This window comes from Mixophyes fleayi, chromosome 1 (genome assembly GCF_038048845.1).
Source record: "Mixophyes fleayi isolate aMixFle1 chromosome 1, aMixFle1.hap1, whole genome shotgun sequence".
Taxonomy (NCBI): Eukaryota; Metazoa; Chordata; class Amphibia; order Anura; family Limnodynastidae; genus Mixophyes; species Mixophyes fleayi.
The window spans coordinates 305,971,529-305,989,941 of record NC_134402.1 but is presented as its reverse complement, the minus strand read 5'-3'; the positions used below and the strand labels follow the sequence as shown (position 1 = coordinate 305,989,941).

Below are 18,413 nucleotides of genomic sequence, written 5' to 3'. Positions count from 1 at the left end.
CCTCTGAATTTCCTCCACTAATGGAAGCCGTTCAGAGGAAGGCTTGCCTGCCAACAAACGGTGTTTTGACCAGCGTTCTACTGCTTTGTTAACCCATACAGATGCCAAAGCAGGCCTGAAAATGAATTTAAGGACGGCCTTAACCTAATGGTCTGTACCATCCTTAAGAGTGGCAATGTTAGGAAAAGGAATAGTAGTTAACTTGGCTAACATTGTAACTGCAGCATCCACACATGGAAGCGTTTAACATTTAGCAAAAACTTCAGCAGGAAAAGGATAAAACGACTGCAGTCACTGAAATACTTGGAACTTGCTATCTGGGGAAGTCCAAGGCTCTGACAACAAATCTTCCAATAGGGAAGAAGCCAGGAAAAAGAAAGAATCTTATTTATTTTTTTTCTCTTCCCTGTGCAAAAAGAGGAGCTTGTGCAACATGAGGAACCTCTTACTTAGGAAAGTAAAGTACCTGACACACAGCTTGTATTAATTCCTCCACATACTGACGAACCGAATGAATCTCCTCCACAACCGAAGGAGCATCCATGTCAGAATTCACCGCTAAATTACCTTCATTCTGGGAACTACAGTCAAAATCTGTCTTATTTTCCTGAAGTTGTGGCGCCATCCTCTTACGCTTATGTGAGGAAGATGGTGCCGCAGATTGTAACATCCTAAGAGGAAGAAACCTTAACCATACCCTGTACAGAGGATGCAATTCCCTGTACCCAAGCAGGCTGTACAGACTCCGCCAGGGAGAAACAGTCAAACCTTGACTTCGCAAACTAGAACCCATGTCAGTTGCTACAGTGCAAGCAGAATCAGAAGATGGAGCGACCACAGCCTGTGACAGCAACAACTGAGCAAGTTCAGCCACTGTATTGGAGAGAGACGGAACTCAGGCGTGTGTTGCCGTATGTAAAGCAGCAGCTGCTGTATTACACGGTATGCTCTTTGAAAGCCGGCAGGCTGCGCACAGTGCCTCCGCGCCTGACTGACCTGATGGTAGCTTTACGTAACAGCCCAGGTGAATCTCAACATTGATGTAACACCAGCTTTACCACGCATGGTTTTTCCCCTTCTGAAATGTTAACAGATGGGACAAAACACAGAAAAGGGGAGCTATAAAATGGCTATTTATTCTGGTGTCTGCACACATAATAGTGAGAGACTACCATGGAGGAAGTGTAATTAGAAGAAACACCACTCCCCCCAGGGCCCAGCACTGAATTGGTAACAATCAACAACCCAGTGCCTAGCAGGGCTTCACTATCTCAGTGACCCTTGCCTGACCCTGTCTCCTGAGCTAAAAATAGAATCTCTTTTTTTTTTTTTCATAGAATGACTTGCTTCTAGTAAGAAGCAGCCTACTCAGGGACAAACTGCGATTTTCTTTCCCTCTCTCTCAGCATTGTGCTGGGAGAGGGTTCACTTACCTTCTGCCACCCCTCCTCACGCAGAGTCTGCAGTCTATCTGACTGTCAGATCAGGAGGACGGACAAAGCCTGAGTCGAATGTGCTCGGCTCCTAGGAGGGTATTAAAACGTTGGGAGAGGGAGGCTGGCAACAGAGGCACCTCTCACCGCACCTCTGATCCCCCCCGCTCCATACAGCGCTTGCCGCACGCTGCATACTGCATATTCCTGCCATAACATAATAAGAGTAACAAAAGAGGGCTGCTGGTCAGCCCAGACACAGCTTTTTCATCGGGCACTTAAACTAGACTGGCCTCTAGCAGGAGGTGGGGTATAGAGGGGGTGGAGCCAGAGCTTTGTTTAACTAAAGTTAAAGTGCCAGCATTCGTATGCCCTACTCTATACCCCAAGGTCCCGGTGTCCCCCAAGGATGTCAGAGAAAAAGGAATTTATTACATTTTGGAATAAAACTAACATAATGTTGAAAAAGTGAAGCGCTGTGAATAGTTTCTGGATGCACTGTACACTGATTATTTGGATCAGGTCTGGATTGTAGTGGAAGTTAATACTATAGGCTTTTATATCATGTATACGCTTATAGTAGTGGGCCACTTTTGGTAAGCAGAACTGGGTTTTGTGAATTTTATATATTTTTTTGTTGTATATTATATGTTAATATGCTCATATTAGTTGTGTATCGATACAAAATGAGTTTAATAAATTATAATTAATTATCCATGAATTACTTCTCTATTTATATGTAGCTTCAGAGCACTATTGCAATTATAATTTTTAGATTTCTTTATTCCTTAGTGAGGAGTGCAGATCCCCTGCAATTAGTAGCCCGGAACTACTGACATATCAAGCGCTGAAAGATATTTTGTATTTTATTGTTGTAGGAGTATTAAAGTGCCTTTACTCCGATCCACCAACTATACCCCATTGTCACAGTTTCCCCCAATGGCAGAAAAAAGAAACTCTGATTACAATGTTGACATAATCAAGAACACCACTGCTAGTCTCTTTTCTGGTACTGTTCACATTTGAACCACTAAAGATGCCAGCTACATATTATCTGAACTTTTGCTCTCATTTCTATACATTACACTTTCAGTTTTGGCAGTTGAGGGCCCACATGTCTGTCTATCTATATATAATTTTCAGTACGAGGTACATTATTCCATATATACATCAGTGTTAACTTAAAAAGTATCGGATGCAAATTTTTTGCTGTATAAAGTAGCCAAGCACTTGTGAGTAAGTGCTGATTCACAAGAAAGTTTTTCCTGGGTGTGTTCAGTTCCCTGTTATAAACAGGTGCAACAAGTGCAGGAGTGAGAAGGAAGAAGGGGCACCACCCTCTTCATTCTCAGATGAGTCCATGCACAGCATAATTACCTTATAATGATGGGTTATATCTAGTCTCGGCTACTCCCAATAAACATTCATATGCACAAACCCTTCCCTCAGAACATTCTGGAGAAATGCCAGTAAACATCTCTGTAAGGTCCACTCCCAAACAAGTTCATAGTACTGAGGACACTCAGTGTTACCTAGAGAGAGAGATAAAGGTGATTTACAACATGGAGGAAAACACCGCCGCGGAGGATGTCAGTTTGAGTTAAGAATATATGGATGGGATGACAAAAAAAAGTTATGTAACTTTATAGTGTTAGGCTCGTGGTTTTCAAGCTAATCTTTAAGACATATGGGTCACAATTTTTTTGTAGTTTTTCAAGGTGAGAAATATTAATGCTGGAATTGGTTGCTCCAGTCCTTTTGTTCTGTTGTCCTAATTTTACTTTGGAATGTCACAGATCTCTCCTGAAGTTTGAAATTACAATTTTAATCACCCACACAAAAGCAACATCACAAAGTGAAGACCACAAATCTAAGAGATATTGTTTATTCATATGTGACAAGAAAAAATAATATCATAAATAGGTCATATCTCGATACTGCCCACATGTGGGAGAAGGGATTTCAGTTGAGCATGAGCGTCTGCCCTTTCACACACGGGGTTCCCTTGTAAACGCAACACTGACAGGCGAGGGCAGCTGGAAAGTGGTTGGAGGTCAGATACTTTCTCTATTTCTAAAACATTTGGCTAAGGGAAAATAAGTGATCCAATTAAAGATTCATTACACACACAAATAAGCACTGAAAGAAAAATTGAGCACATTTGTATAACACAAGGTATTAAATAACATGAAGGGTCTAACCTTAGGTAATGTGTTTAAAGAGTCAAAAAAACTATATATGAAGACTTCCATTTACCTGTAAGTGTATATTGCAAACTTCAAGTTCACATTCAGGTGATAAATGTTTTATCTATAGTGAGCACAAATATTTCTCCTTACAACATTCCCAAACTAGACACAATATGCTCTGTGATCAGAAATAGGACAAGTGTAATGAATACTATATTATGTCTAACAACCTTTAATAAATCTGGGTGGCAGTGACTTCCTCTACCTCAGTCTTAGGTGTTACAATGTAATGATAACACCAGCGACTCAGCAATCACATCTTAACTAAATTTCCCTGTACTGGGATACAGGAGAGAGTTTGCATATTTTGGTGTGATATTCAAAATAGTAAATTACTGAACAGCTTAAGTATGTTATTAGTAGCTGTTTGTCATGTTTATTAAGCAACCCAACATATAAAAATAAATAACTGTAAACATGTATTTTGTAACAGATTATGTCTATTGTTCCTGGTTAAGCTTTATTTCATGTTATAGGGGAAAACAGCACAAGTGTGCCTTTTCTGTTTTGTGGAAGAACTTGTATTTTACAATCCATTTACTCATGCAAAGCAACTAAACTGATATTTATTGGTTCTTATGCCATGCTACAGAGGATGTCCATACAAGCAGCTCTAAACACATGGCATGTTTGTGACTGAGGGCTATTATTATTACCCTTAATTTATATAGTGCTACCGATTACGAGAATATTTGTCATTCTCATCAGTTTCTGCCCCATTGGAGCATTCAGATTCCCTATCGCAGTTTTATCAGAAACCAATTACATACCAGCATGTTTTGAGTGTGGGAGGAAACCCACACAAATACGGGGAGAACATACAAACTCCACACAAATAAGGCCATGGTCGAGAATCAAACACTGTGCCACCGAGTAAACAATGTCTGCACTATTGTCATGTGCTCACCACAATACCTCATATTTCAATACTGTATTTTCTATACCTTTCATCTCTGTGCTTAATGCTGTTTGTATGGGCAGCATACATGGCATATGGTACAGCATCAATAGATCCCAAGTTGTAGGCATCTTCTGAAGGTGAACGGTATACACTAAAAGGATACTATTACACTGTAGAGATAACTCCTCAAGTCTTGGTAAGTTCCACACTCCTTTCAGATGTGAAATCTCATTATTATCTGCTTCAAGTACCTACAAAAAACAAAAACAACATGTGGAAACAAGATGTAATCAAGATAATAATGATTGACTGTCCCTTTACTGATACACAAACCTATTCCACAGTTCATCATGCAGATGTGTACACTCTGGAGCTACCTTTTTTTTCTCATGTACATAGTCTATCCAGATGTGCATGCTTCTCACATATATTCCCTATAGAGATGGTCATTGTTTTACCTGACATACAGTCGTCTGCAAACGTTAAGGCATCTCTGGATTAAATAGCTACATAGTTTCAACTAAACTCTAAGTGAAAAGATGTTGACATGGTGTCTACAGGGTATTACACAACATATTTATCTAAATTTCAATGCATAGCTGCTATTTGTACAGATTCATGTGAGCATTTCATGACTGATTTACAAGTGTTTTAGAACATTGTCTAAATGAAATATCCAACCTCTCCCCAGACTCTATGTTTTCACATTGACTTGTATTATATATATGAATGCATCATTCCTTCACTTGCACAATATTTCCTGTGTCACTAGCTGTCACAAGACTCCAACAAATGAGGAGTCCACAAATGTTTAAAGCTGCACAACCTTATCAAAATATGTTTACGTCCTTCTAACATGCATTCGTTTTTTACTGAAGCTCTGGCAGTTCTGTATTTACACCTTTAAATGATAACAATGTTTTTGGCAAGTGCTGCAATAGCCATTTTCTGGGGACGCTGGCTAAAGGACACATTTGAAAGACATTTCCAGTTGGTAGTACAGCTTCAAATGTTGGGACGGTAATTTTTCAGAGAGTGATTGTAACCAAACAATTCAAAATTTAGCTTGCACAAATTAAAGCACTTTGTTCCAACAAGTGTCAGGCTTTGTTTCACATACTTTACAGGAAGGACATTTGTGATAAGGTTGTAAGATTTTCAACTGATAACTGTCCTGCTATTCATTTATGTTTAGACAATGCTGTATTGTGCAGCCAGAGGTAACTACTTCAGTTTCAGATAAAAAGTTCAGGAGGTAATATGTAGCAATCCATGTGTTCTTTTTAGCAGTTCTTGAGCAGTTGTATCCAGGATCCTACTTGATCTAGGATTGCCAGTCATCAATTGAGGGAATAAAATATAAAGATAATTAAAAAAATAGAGTAAAATGTACTTTTTTTTTAAACAATCTTTTGAATTAGATTTATTTTAATTCCCTGTATGTTCTTATCAATTCTGCTGTTCCGTTTTCAATGTTTACAGTTGAAATTGCTAACTTTACAGTTTTTGAAGCCTTCCTCTGCTTTGCAAAATTGGATTTTAATTTTCAAGTCCTCGGATGCGTCAAGAAGCCCATGGTTGTTGAAAGTAGCCAGAGCATCAATCACTACCCGAGATGTTAGATAGTAAAGATAGATAGAGGTAAAACGTACAGTTTACACTTTGGGATACTATGCTCCTATTGTTATAAAACTACCTGGTACATATGGGTAAGGTGCGTGAATTATTGCAGCAACATGATAAGCGGCTGCGGGAGTGCAACATTTAGCTTGTTCTGGTGAGAGGAGCTGGGAAAATTCTTGGCCAATGTAGGCTATTCATAGTAATGCTTCTCATACTGTGCCCAAGTGCAAACACAAGACTTTGTTGCAGGACAACACATTTAAATGAGCTTCAAAGAACGAAGACCACACATGTAAAGGGGTAAGCATTTTACCTGGCTGCAACATAAAGCCTATTACTGATGGCAAAACACCTAGATTTTTTACATATCCTTGGACGTGCTGGAGATCGGATATCAACCATTACTTCTAATATACATTTTGCACCATCCAGGAAAGGGCATTCATTTGCGTGCAGAGAAATGTAATTAAAAGATTAAGAGGTACAAAATAAAGACAGTCTCGATGTCGGCTTATTCTCATGATTTATTAAAAACAAATGGGACTCCAATGGGCAGTATTTATGAAAAAAAATGTAATTATTTAATGATGGACCAAAAGTAATAGCAGACAGGACTGCTTGCGGCTTTATTACGGACCATAACTCTGCAAATGGACATTCAAGACGTCTGCATGAAAGGAACTTACAAAGTGCAGATTGTCCGAGGCTAAATAATCTGAATGTATGCGTAAAATTATGTGCAGCGAATCCAGATTTTTTCTAGTTCATAAATGGCCCTTACAGGGTATTTATGCAATCCTACAACTGTCTAACACACTGGTTTACTTACTTTTATAGGTTGTGACGTACGTTACAACATATGTCACAACATATAAAAAGTTAAGTTCGTTTACTATAGGTTAGTTTACTTGCCAACATAAACTATCTGGGAATTAATTATTTTGCAAGACATGTAAATAACCACAGTGGGGTCATTAAAACCCCTCCCTACAAAACTGAAATTTCTCATTTAAAAGTAAAACTTAAATGCTTAAATGAGAACATCACTGCAGACGAAGTTAAATTAGCTATAAAATCCCTTCAATCCGCCTCTGGTCCGGATGGCTTCTCAGCACAGTATGACAAGAAGTTCGCTGGGGACCTCGTTCCTCATCTAACATCCTTTTATAATCAAATTCTGGAGGGGGCTTCCTTTGACTCTGCCACTACTCTTGCCAATATTGCAGTAATTCCCAAACCAGGGAAGGACCTCCTCCACTGTGCGGGCTATAGACCCATTTCCCTACTTAACATAGATCTCAAGCTTTACGCTAAAATCTTGGCCACCAGGCTCAACCCCCTGCTCCCAAAACTGGTCCACCTGGACCAAACAGGCTTCATCCCAGGGAGACAGGCCCCCGACAACACTAAAAGATCCATCGATTTGATCCATTCTATTCATAGTGGAAAATTGTCCTCCCTCATGATGGCCTTGGATGCGGAAAAGGCGTTTGACCGCATCTCTTGGACATTTATGCGGGGGGTCCTCAAATCGATGTGCTTTTCTGGTAGGTTTCGGACTGGTATTTTGGCTCTTTACCGAAATCCTTCTGCCACGGTATCGGCCAATGGCCTAACCTCCAAACCATTTACAATCTCCAATGGCACCCGCCAAGGATGCCCCCTCTCCCCCTTGATCTTCGCCCTTATAATCGAGCCGTTAGCAGCCAGAATTCGTAGCAACCAATCCATTTCCGGTATAAAAGTCGGTTCTACGGAAAGAAAATTGCTTTGTATGCAGATGATGTCCTCATTAGCGTGTCCAACCCTATTACCTCCCCCTTCCCCCCCTCCTTTCTGAATTAGATACATATGGGCACTTCTCGGGCTATAAAATTAACCCGGTAAAACTGAAACTTTAGATTTCTATATCTCTAAAACAGATAAGATAATTCTAGACCAAACATTCCCCTTTACTTGGCACCGCCATAAAATAAAATACTTGGGCGTCTTTCTGACCAAAAATCTCTCCCACCTATTCCAAGCTAACTTTCCTCATACCCTCTCCCAAATTAAGAAAGATTTTAACACCTGGTCTCTCCAATTTATCTCCTGGATAGGCCGCATAAACTCAGTTAAAATGAATATCTTTCCCAGATTACTATATCTCTTTCAAACCTTACCTATCCGAATTCCCCCTTATGTATTTAAGTTCCTTCAATTTGAGTCATCTAAATTCATTTGGGCAGGTAAGCATCCACGAGTACAACTCGGGGTCTTGCAGAGGTCTTCGCGGGGTGGTGGTTTGGGTATACCTAACTTTAAAAAATAATACCTATCGGCCCAAATCGCTCAGTGTGTGTTATGGAACGGTCCTACTTCTGCTAGGGTCTGGGTGACATTAGAAGCTGAAAGTCTGGGAATGCTTACTCCTGCCTCCCTTCTGTGGATTCCAAGGGCACGTCGCCCCAAAAAGGCTTTGTCTCATCCCATAATCTCCCACTCTCTGGCTATATGGGACACATCCATCAGGCTCTATGGTCTCTCTCCGCATCCATCACCAATAATCCCCCTTTTTAATAACCCAGACTTCCCTCCAGGTCTACACCATTCCGCGTTCCTTCCGTGGCATTTCCGAGGGATACGTTTCCTAAATGACATAACTCGCGATATATCATTTCCCCTATTCGCGGACATTCAAGCCACAATTGGCCTCCCCACACGGATATTTTATCAATTCCTGCAAATTCGCAATTTTCATTCCTTCACCAAATTACGTATTATATCTCGTCCTCGCACAACAATCGAAACATTGTGCCTGCGCCAATATCTAATATCTACTCTGAATTAGTTTCTCCCTCTATTCCTCCTCGTGACCCTCATGAGTTGGCATGGGAACATGATCTGGGCTCCCCTCTTGACGAGGAGGAGTGGTTGGAAATTCGAGACAATGCTGCCTCCAGCTCAATTTGTGTCCGAATAAAGGAAAATGTCTACAAACTCCTCTTTCGGTGGTACTATGTTCCCACCCGATTACAAAAGATACTGGCTGATTCCTCCGATAGATGTTGGCGTCTATGCTCTAGCGCGGGCTCTTTCCTACATATATGGTGGGATTGTCCGAAATTGATTCCCTTCTGGCGTGAAATTAAAGCTTTGATAGAAATGTTAATTCAAATTCCCTTACCCCTAAATTTTTTCTTCTACCCCTCGGGTTTCCCATGGCCACTAGACACCAAAATAAACTTGCTCGTCACATTATTTCAGCGGCCACTTGTCAAATTGCCATAGATTGGAAACAGGTTGCCTCTCCTTCATTTTCCGCTGTAACTAACAGGATTTGGCAAACGTATAGGATGGAATACATGACTAGTATTATGCCAAATCTTTTAATAAGGTTTGGGATCCCTGGATGTCTTACTTCCAATACAGCTCCCCCTTCACCTAATCATACCCCCCTTCTTATTTGTAATCCCCCCCCCTCTTAATTCATTGTCTTTGACTTAAGAGTGTTCTTTCCCACACCTCCCCATCTCCCCCCTTCATCTCTCATTTTCTCATTCATCCTTTTCTATTTCTTCCTTCTTCATCTCTTTTCTTTCTTCTCTTTCAAACATAAAAATGTACCGGTCCTCTTACTCATAGAATCTGACGTATTTTCTTTCCAACACACGGAGAGCTCTGCTTATCTACTCTTTGTTTTGATTATATTCTGTTTGATATATTATGTATCCATTTCGCATTGTTAACTCTTTAAGACCGTCAATAAACACTTGTTTAAAAAAAAAAGAAAGTAAAACTTAAAAGGCCAAACCTCCGCACACCCAACAAAACAGCCTTTCTTCATACTGGCAACGTGTTGACAAAAGCACCAGCGGGAGAGAGAAAACCTTTCCTGACTGCGACAGACTATGGGGGACCGGTCAGATCAGGTGGTTTGTGACAATGCAGGTAATATTTAGCATTTATGATTTACTTATCGTTTAAACTACATTTCATCTTCAATGCATATAAACAGATTTTATTTTAAGACTCCTCATCTATCACACCTTAATTTTAGCAATTAATCTAGCCTAAGATGTGTCCCAACATAGGGGTTGTAAGTCTCTGGCCTATTGAGTTACAACTTTGTGGGTCTTAAAAAGAAAAGAAAAAAAAAGTGAGAGTAATGAATCAGTTGGAAGTGTGTCCAATATTTTGCACATCTAATGTTCACTTGTTATTTAATTATTTTCCTTCTTCTTGTTTAACTCGGGTGGGAGTGGGGGAGCTGAGACATTGCCTGCCTTACCCCATGTGTTGTCCATTCTGTTATGCCTCTATTAGTACTCTTGTACTCATCTGTTAGCTGGCTGTCAAACTGGTCTTTTACTGTGAACATGGTGGGCCCTTACATGGTCAGTTTCTGACTAAGCAACCATGAGGCTACTTCAGTGGTGACCCATTTGCAAACACATCTGACACTGTAATTTGTAAAAACCCCAGAAGTTCTTGGCATGCTCATATTGTCCTGTTTAGTGCCCACTATCATGGTGCATAAAGTGGTGAGGCGCAGGCATTCATGTTCCAAGTACTATCTTCAATATATATTGAGGGATTTTTTTGGTTTGAAATTTGCAGCCCAAATTTGTCATTCTTGTTCTGGTTAATATTAGTATTTTAAAATATTTTTTAGTTTTAAATACTATTTAAATAATATTTTTAAATAATAAAGTATAATTAGTTTGAGGCTCGCATTGGAAGACAGACAAAACCTGTTTTTCATGCCTGAATTTAGCTTATTTTATTTAATCATTCAAATTGGTATTCTATTCTGGTGCAAGTGTTTTAGGAATTAAGATACAGAGCTATAACTTAAAATGTTAGCGCCTTGAGCAAGAAACAAAAGTGCTGCCCCCTAGCCCTCAATTTTAACCAAACAAACCTAAAACATTCCTAAACTGAATCCCCCTTCAGCGATGCGTCCTGAGCGGTTGCCCCTATTGCACAGCCCTAGTTACGGCCTGTTAAGGTACTTTCCTATATGTACTGTAGTATGGTTCTGGCAGGTAATTTGACAGTTTTGGCCAGAAAAAGATCAATTGTCTAAGCAAGTATTTACTCCCTTCCACAAAGCTCCCCTCCGAATTGTTAGGCTCAGGGGGGTGGCATGTTCAACCACTTCACTACCCAATTGGTGTCCTGATAAAATTGCCAATATCTGAGGATCCTGGATGGGATTTCCTCTGTACCACTTCCTCTGTTGAGTTAGTACTCCTGGGTTCTGGTTTGGATTTTATATCTGCTATAAATATAAATATATATATATTTTTTTTATTTTTTTTTTGGATTCTTTTTGCTATATGATGTGGCTTATGTCACATAGTGCAAAAGCACATTTTTTAACAAGCAAAAGAAGAGTTTATTGTCAATACTTACTGTTTTTTTTTCTTTAGTTCATAACACTCTTGCTTTTTGCACAAACCTCAGGGATGGCCTTTATTTTACTTCCCCCTCATAACCATTCACTGTGATGCAGTATTTATATTCACCCACACAGCCCTAGAAAATTCCTTCCCCATAAGCACGCCTAAAATGACAACCTTCTCTCATGCTCTTAACAAAGCTGCTTCCTCTTGCTTCATACATATACTTCTCAATAGTGCCTCCACCCTGAAATACAGTAATAGACACATACCTCAATATATCTCAACATGGACACGTCACTCGGCAGGGAGCGGAGCCGATTATTCGAAAGACACATATGACTGAGCAATACCAACTGGTCTAGGTGACATAGTCTTGTCAGCCCCTGAGAGAAGAATAGGATATTTTATATAACGACAATAAATTATCCCTCCATGCTTTTAAAGGGGTGGTTCCACAAAATACCTTATTTGAAAGAGTGATCAGGTTTGTATCTGCATATTCCATTTTTAATATGGCATTTTCCATCTGGAACTTGCTACGCAGGTCATCATAGTAACCAGAACGCATTGGGTCCACTACCTGTGATGAAAGAAAAATGTTTGTTTCCGCTTGACCATGCACTTAGTAATGCTTCCCTCTCAAGGGGGAACAAAGTACGATTAATTGGTCCTTTTATGTAATTATCCAATGATCTACATAGTTCCTTAACTAAGTATTCTGAAACCTCTCTCCTCATTAGCAACCACTGTGCACTGCACTGGAATCCCTGAACTTTTACAAATTTGATCCTAGGTTTGGAAGTGAATTTAGTACAGGGCATCAACATGAAATACAACTTATTAGATTTTTATAACTAAAATATAAGAAGATACTTACTGCTACACATAAGATTGTTCATGTCAATATATTAGTTGACAGACTAATAGTGTCAGTTTTTGTGTGTGTTTTATTGCCAATTGGATATAGTTTTAAGCATTTAAACAGCAAATACGATTATTAAACTTAGGAGGGAAGTAAAGCCATTATTTGATATCAATATATACCAACAGTTGTGTATTAGTGAGCTAGAAAATTATATAGTAGGTTAATTGGCTGCTATCAAAATTGACCCTAGTCTCGCTCTCTCTCTCTCTGTGTGTGTATGTTAGGGAATTCAGATTGTAAGCTCCAATGGGGCAGGGGCTGATGTGAATGAGTTCTCTGTACAGCGCTGTGGAATTAGTGGTTTTTCATGAGGACACAGTCCTAATAATGGTATGGGGAGGTAATACTATCTTTATAGAGGTGCCAATGAACATCAGGGGGACACAGAACAACTTATTTTACCTTTACGGTATCATATTTTAGTATTCTGCCTTTGAGATTTAGTGGTCCTTTAACAGGTTTCAATAAAAAGTACTTACAAAATAATTTTTCCTTCCCACTATTCTTTCAAAAAATGATAATTACAAATACATATTTCCCAGTAGGCTCAGACAGGCAATGTCTATACTGATTGTGTCATACCTTCAGCATGTCAAAATAGCAGAGAGACTCAGTCTCATAAAGTAGTGGATCCAGAGCTCGCATTAACAGAATTATAGTCAGTAGGCACCCTAGAAGAGAGACAGGAAATGATTAGAGATATTGGGCAAACCTCAACTTATGTACAGCATTGGTTTCATTAGGGAACTATACAACATATACACAGATACTGTGAGCTGTACAATACATACAAAAATACTTATGTACATCCTGACGTTTCTTGCTATCAGTATTGGACATTCTATATTTACCTAGATGGAAATTTGGCTGGGCTGGAAAGTCTATTAGCTTTTAATTCATACATTAGGATGTCCACAACCAAATGTGGCCTGAGACTACATCTAGCAGACCACATTTGCTAGGTTAGGTTAAAATAAGGATGGAAAGTTCCTAATGTACACAACTTATAATATCTATGTAGTACTTTAACATTTCACTTTCAAGACAGTTAACGCAAGGAGACTCAGACTGTGAAAATGGACAGAAGCAAGCTGCATACATGTGGGCAGATATGGGCCAAAATAGTAAAACAAATTGTCTAAAATGAACAAACATTCGGGTGTGGCAATTAGTCTATTACCTGGCTGGATCACAATTAGTGATGTTCACTGACCCCCGTGTTTTGGTTTTGGATCTGGATTAAGTTCATGTTTTGGTATAACCTGTATAGTTTTGAAAAATTGCTTAAATAAGCTAAAAAAAAAATAAAAAATTGCATAATTTTGCTCTTTTTCTGTTCCTACATCATTATTAACCTCAATAACATTAATCTCCAGTCAATTTTGACCACCTCACAGATCACAATATTATTTTCATCCACTTTCGGACAAAGTATGGAGGAGTGTATGTATATGGTCAAAAAAAAAATAATCAGGATTTCACTGACAAAACTAGTCAGATTGCTTCACATTTGACAGTGGTCATTTAGCTGCAGGACCAGCAGAGAACCTTTTTCTTTCAAGCCGAGTTTCAAAGATCACTGGAATACCAACATTCTGGAGCTCTGTCTGTTTTAGAAGTGCTTGTTAACCGCAAAGCATACCACTAAGTGATTTGGACTGTGGAACAAACACAGGCTGCACAGAGTTCAGGAGGGGGAGGTTTTCCCTAACAGCCACCATGCTCCATTGGATGAGATTGATTCAGACTAACATCTTCAAAACGAGCTAACAACACAGATGCATAGTGCTCATTTAGAAATTGCAAAATACGGAACAAGACTTGAATGCTAAGTAACATATACAATATATGCTTATTTCTCCATAAAAGTGGACTGGCCACCCACTTTTTTAGTTTCTATAAGACAACTAAGGTGTATAAAAGATTTGGAAAGACACAGAACTGTTTGAAACTAGTGAAGAGCTATTCAACGGTTTTATACTGTATCATTTTGGAGTCCTCAGAGTCAGCTGTGATAAATCCATCAATTTATGTCAAGTGATTTCTTTGATTTAATCATTTGGACATCTATACATGGTTATATAAATTGTTCATTAGTTTGATGTTTTTAGAAACTTGCATATTATATTGTTTATGAAAATAAATAAATATTCTTGACTACACAACATACTACACGTCTGTATTATATTATCCAGTTGTGGGGTCCGGATATTGGCACTTTAAAACCATCATTTTCAGTCTGTCCATAGTAAAAGACGTAATTTCATAGTGTAGATGTTTAGCTCATTCGGATTGCACACTGGACGACGATTTCAAAGTCCGGAAAAACTGCAGGTCTAACATCTGGTAAGTAGGAATTTCAGTACTGTAGGGATTAGAGCCATCGTGATTCCCCTGTCGTTTAAAACAATGTCGGGGTTACCAGTGATGTTTTAACGTACTCTACCAGGGAAAATTAAATTGTCCTTGTAGTTGCTGCAATCTCCTACATGCTGTTGCAGAATGTCAGATGATGTCCAGATATTTTACGGGCCACAGACAGCATTGTCTGCACATCCCTGTCATTTTTCAAGAAGCTCTGCACCACCAAGTTTATTGTGTGAGCAAAACAAAGAATGAGATGGAATTCACCCCGCTGTAATGCTCTCCCAATATTGATGGCGTTATCAGAAATGATATATCCTCAGGAGAGTCCAAGCGGGATAAGCCATGTTGCAATGACATCCCTTAGTTTTTGTAACAGATTGTCAGCTGTATGCCTCTACGTGAAGCCAGTGATACACAGAGTAGCCTGTCTCTGAAAAATGTGACATAGTTGGGTACATGCTGCTGCTGTTCCTGCTGATGAAGGCGAATCACCAACCCAGTGGGCTGTCACAATAATATAATCTTTAGTTTGCCGAGTTCCGCTTGTCCACATATCTGTGGTTAAATGCACAGTAGCTAGAATGGCATTTTGTAGTCCAATAATTACATTTTTACAAACCTTCTTGTACAGATGAACAGCTTTCCTAGTAAAATGGTGTTGTGATGGAGTTTGGTAACAGGGACAACAAGACCTCAAGTAACTGTCTAAAACCAGCTGCATTAATAGTGGATATTGGACGCAGATCTAATACTAGCATAGTTGCCATGGCGCCTGTGATCCGCTTTGCGACTGGGTGACAGCTTTCATACTTGCTTCCTCTTGCAAAGGATTGTTTAACAGTCAATTGTTATAAACTACTAGTAGTCTTCTTCTGGGTCTGCTTCTGGGATGAAGATCCACCCCTAGCAGCAGCAGGACTAACGCTCAAGAATTCTTCTGAGGAATCCTGGATAGTGGAGGAGTCATCTAGCCTTAGCAACTTGGAAGCAGGACCAACTCCGATCGCTACTGAGGATATTGATGAGGAAGGTGTTGTGGGTGTAGATTGCAGTTGCCAGGGTCTAGCTAAGAGAAGGGACCCAGCTGATTCTGGACTGCTTGTTATTTTTTTTAGCATAAGTTTCAGATTTTACCAACAGCTTGCCATGAACTCACTTCAAATGGTGCAACATGGATGATGTTCACAAACGCTACAAATGGCTAGACAACAGTTGTCAGGATTTGGGTAAAAATAATTCCACACGAGAGGTGGATTATTTGGTCTTATGCCAAGGCATGACAATGGCCTTCTTCTCATCACTGGCAAGAACTGCTTCCACAGGTGCAGAACTCACACAATCAACGTCATCGTCATCAACTACACAAATATCCCCCTCATCCTGTTGCAATTCGGCTACACTTGGGCTGCTCATCCACACATGTGCAGAAATGCTGGAAGGAGGCTTTTTTTACGAGTACAGTATCAGAAAGGTCATGTTTACACATAGTACTCGGGGATAGACTCTCCTCAGGGATTTGTGTTATTCCTGAATCTGAATACACAGTTTCTTCTAATGCCTTACTGTTTTCTTAAAGCTCGGCTTTTACACGTAAAAGTATTTGGGCACCACTTTTTGAGTGATAATGACAAGATCTTGCATCATCATGACTGACCTCACAAGAAGATGCCTCACTGACAGTTGTAGAATTAGCACTCAGAGAAAGGCGAAGGCCTGATTCTTTCCTTGCACTGCATGTGTAGAATGGCATTTTGACAATTTTATTTGTTTCTGCAGTTAACTTTGCCTTGATTACCGGTGTTTTTTATTGACCAAGGTAAAATGTGTTTTTTTATATTTTCGTTTACCTGACTTAAAAACACTATGCACTTTAACATAGGCTTTAGCAGATGACGTAGTGGGATTACTAGCATCATGACTGGTGCCAGCAGCCGCTTGGTACTTCTGGTTTTCTGTGGACTGATATAAATCAATTTTGATGACAGTACAACGTGACTGTAAACTTTAAAGAACACTGCCAGCCCTATTATTTCTGTTTCAGCACTGAAAGCTGCAACCTCTCCTGTTTCTGGGTGAGCGAGCTATGGCACAGTAGAATGTCACTGCAGACTTTTAAGAACACTGCCAGCCCTCCTCTTTCTCTTTCATTAATCTCGCTGCCCAACTGGACTGAAAACTGCCAAGGGCAGCACGGTGGTGTAGTTGTTTGCACTTCTGTCTTACAGCACTGTGGTCATGAGTTCAATTCCCAACCATGGCCTGATCTGTAAGGAGTTTGTATGTTCTCCCCGTGTTTGCGTGGGTTTCCTCCAGGTGTTTCGGTTTCCTCCCACACTCCAAAAACATACTGGTAGGTTAATTGGCTGCTAACAAATTGACCCTAGTTTGTGTCTGCCTTTGTGTGTGTTAGGGAATTTAGACTCAATGGGGCAGGAACCGATGTGAGCGAGTTCTCTGTACAGCGCTGCGGAATTAGTGGCGCTATATAAATAAATGAAGATGATGATGAAGAACCCTGCTGCTCAAGACTCTCTAATCACAATGCCCATTGTTGATCCTGATCTGGACTGCCTTATGCTCACTTGCTCCCAAGAGAATGTGAATAATTTATGTAACCTTGTTCTATGCTCACTGCTAGCCGCTGCTATTCCCTGTTTTTGTTTAGTAATGCCAGACCCATTGTTTTCACTGGGATTCCTTGCTCCATATCATCCTACTCACTGTCTTCCATCTATGGATGGAAAGACCATAATGCCAAGACCAAATACATTTCCTTCCTCTCTTCTTTAGTTATTTATTATAGTACTAGTGTTTTGTTGTTTATATAAGTCGACTGGCCCCGTGAAAGCTTTTAGTGAAGGTGTTATTTAGTAAATGTTTGGGTTTCAGGTATGACTTGGTTGTGTTTGAGTGTGGGGGATGGGAATGTTTTTCCCCATGTATGTTAGTGCATCACATTCATTTGCATTGTTTATGAGCCACATCATAATTATGTTTCTTGGGTGCACGTGGGTCCTTTATCTTCTAGGTCAGCTCGAGGGCTGTTCGCTTAGCTCCCATTACAATCTCTATCCCTTTCACAATGGTAACAGGACACACTGTAACTAAGGACCTCTGTCTTGTATCCTGGAATATTAGAGTGTTAAATAATAAAATAAAGTGATCGCTGGTGTTTAGGTAATATATGATATTGTCTGTTTTCTGGAAATGCATTTGGAGGGAAGTAAGATTCTCTTGCTGAAAACGCCTTGGATTGGTCAAGAATATCATGCTACTCATATTACCAACTCCAGAGGTGTCTCTATTCTTATACATAGGAGTCTCCCTTCTGTATTAAACAAAGTCCATCGATCATCATGGCAGATTTGGGTTTTTAAAAGACACAATTCTGCTCCTTTACTGCTTTTAGCTGTATATATACCTCCCCATATAGTGGTGATGTCCTGAAATACTGTGGTGAGTTTATGGCATTATTCTCGACTCCCCTGCTGTTTGCATAGGTAACTTCAATAACGCAATGGACAAAAA

The 18,413-nt window shown here is 39.7% G+C and overlaps 1 protein-coding gene across 2 annotated transcripts in view; it reads right to left on the bottom strand.

Moving 5' to 3' along the window:
• Window positions 1-3,302: 3,302 nt before the first annotated feature.
• RABGGTA (Rab geranylgeranyltransferase subunit alpha) overlaps window positions 3,303-18,413 on the bottom strand; it is a 53,818-nt gene continuing 38,707 nt past the window's right edge. For both annotated transcript variants that reach the window (XM_075211150.1, XM_075211149.1), the window contains exons 13-17: window positions 13,101-13,189; window positions 12,057-12,173; window positions 11,863-11,976; window positions 4,747-4,834; window positions 3,303-3,506 (exon numbers count right to left, since the gene is read on the bottom strand). In XM_075211150.1, the coding sequence (XP_075067251.1) occupies window positions 3,358-3,506; window positions 4,747-4,834; window positions 11,863-11,976; window positions 12,057-12,173; window positions 13,101-13,189 (557 nt within the window). In that variant the 3' untranslated portion in view covers window positions 3,303-3,357. The remainder of the gene's footprint in view (window positions 3,507-4,746; window positions 4,835-11,862; window positions 11,977-12,056; window positions 12,174-13,100; window positions 13,190-18,413) is intronic.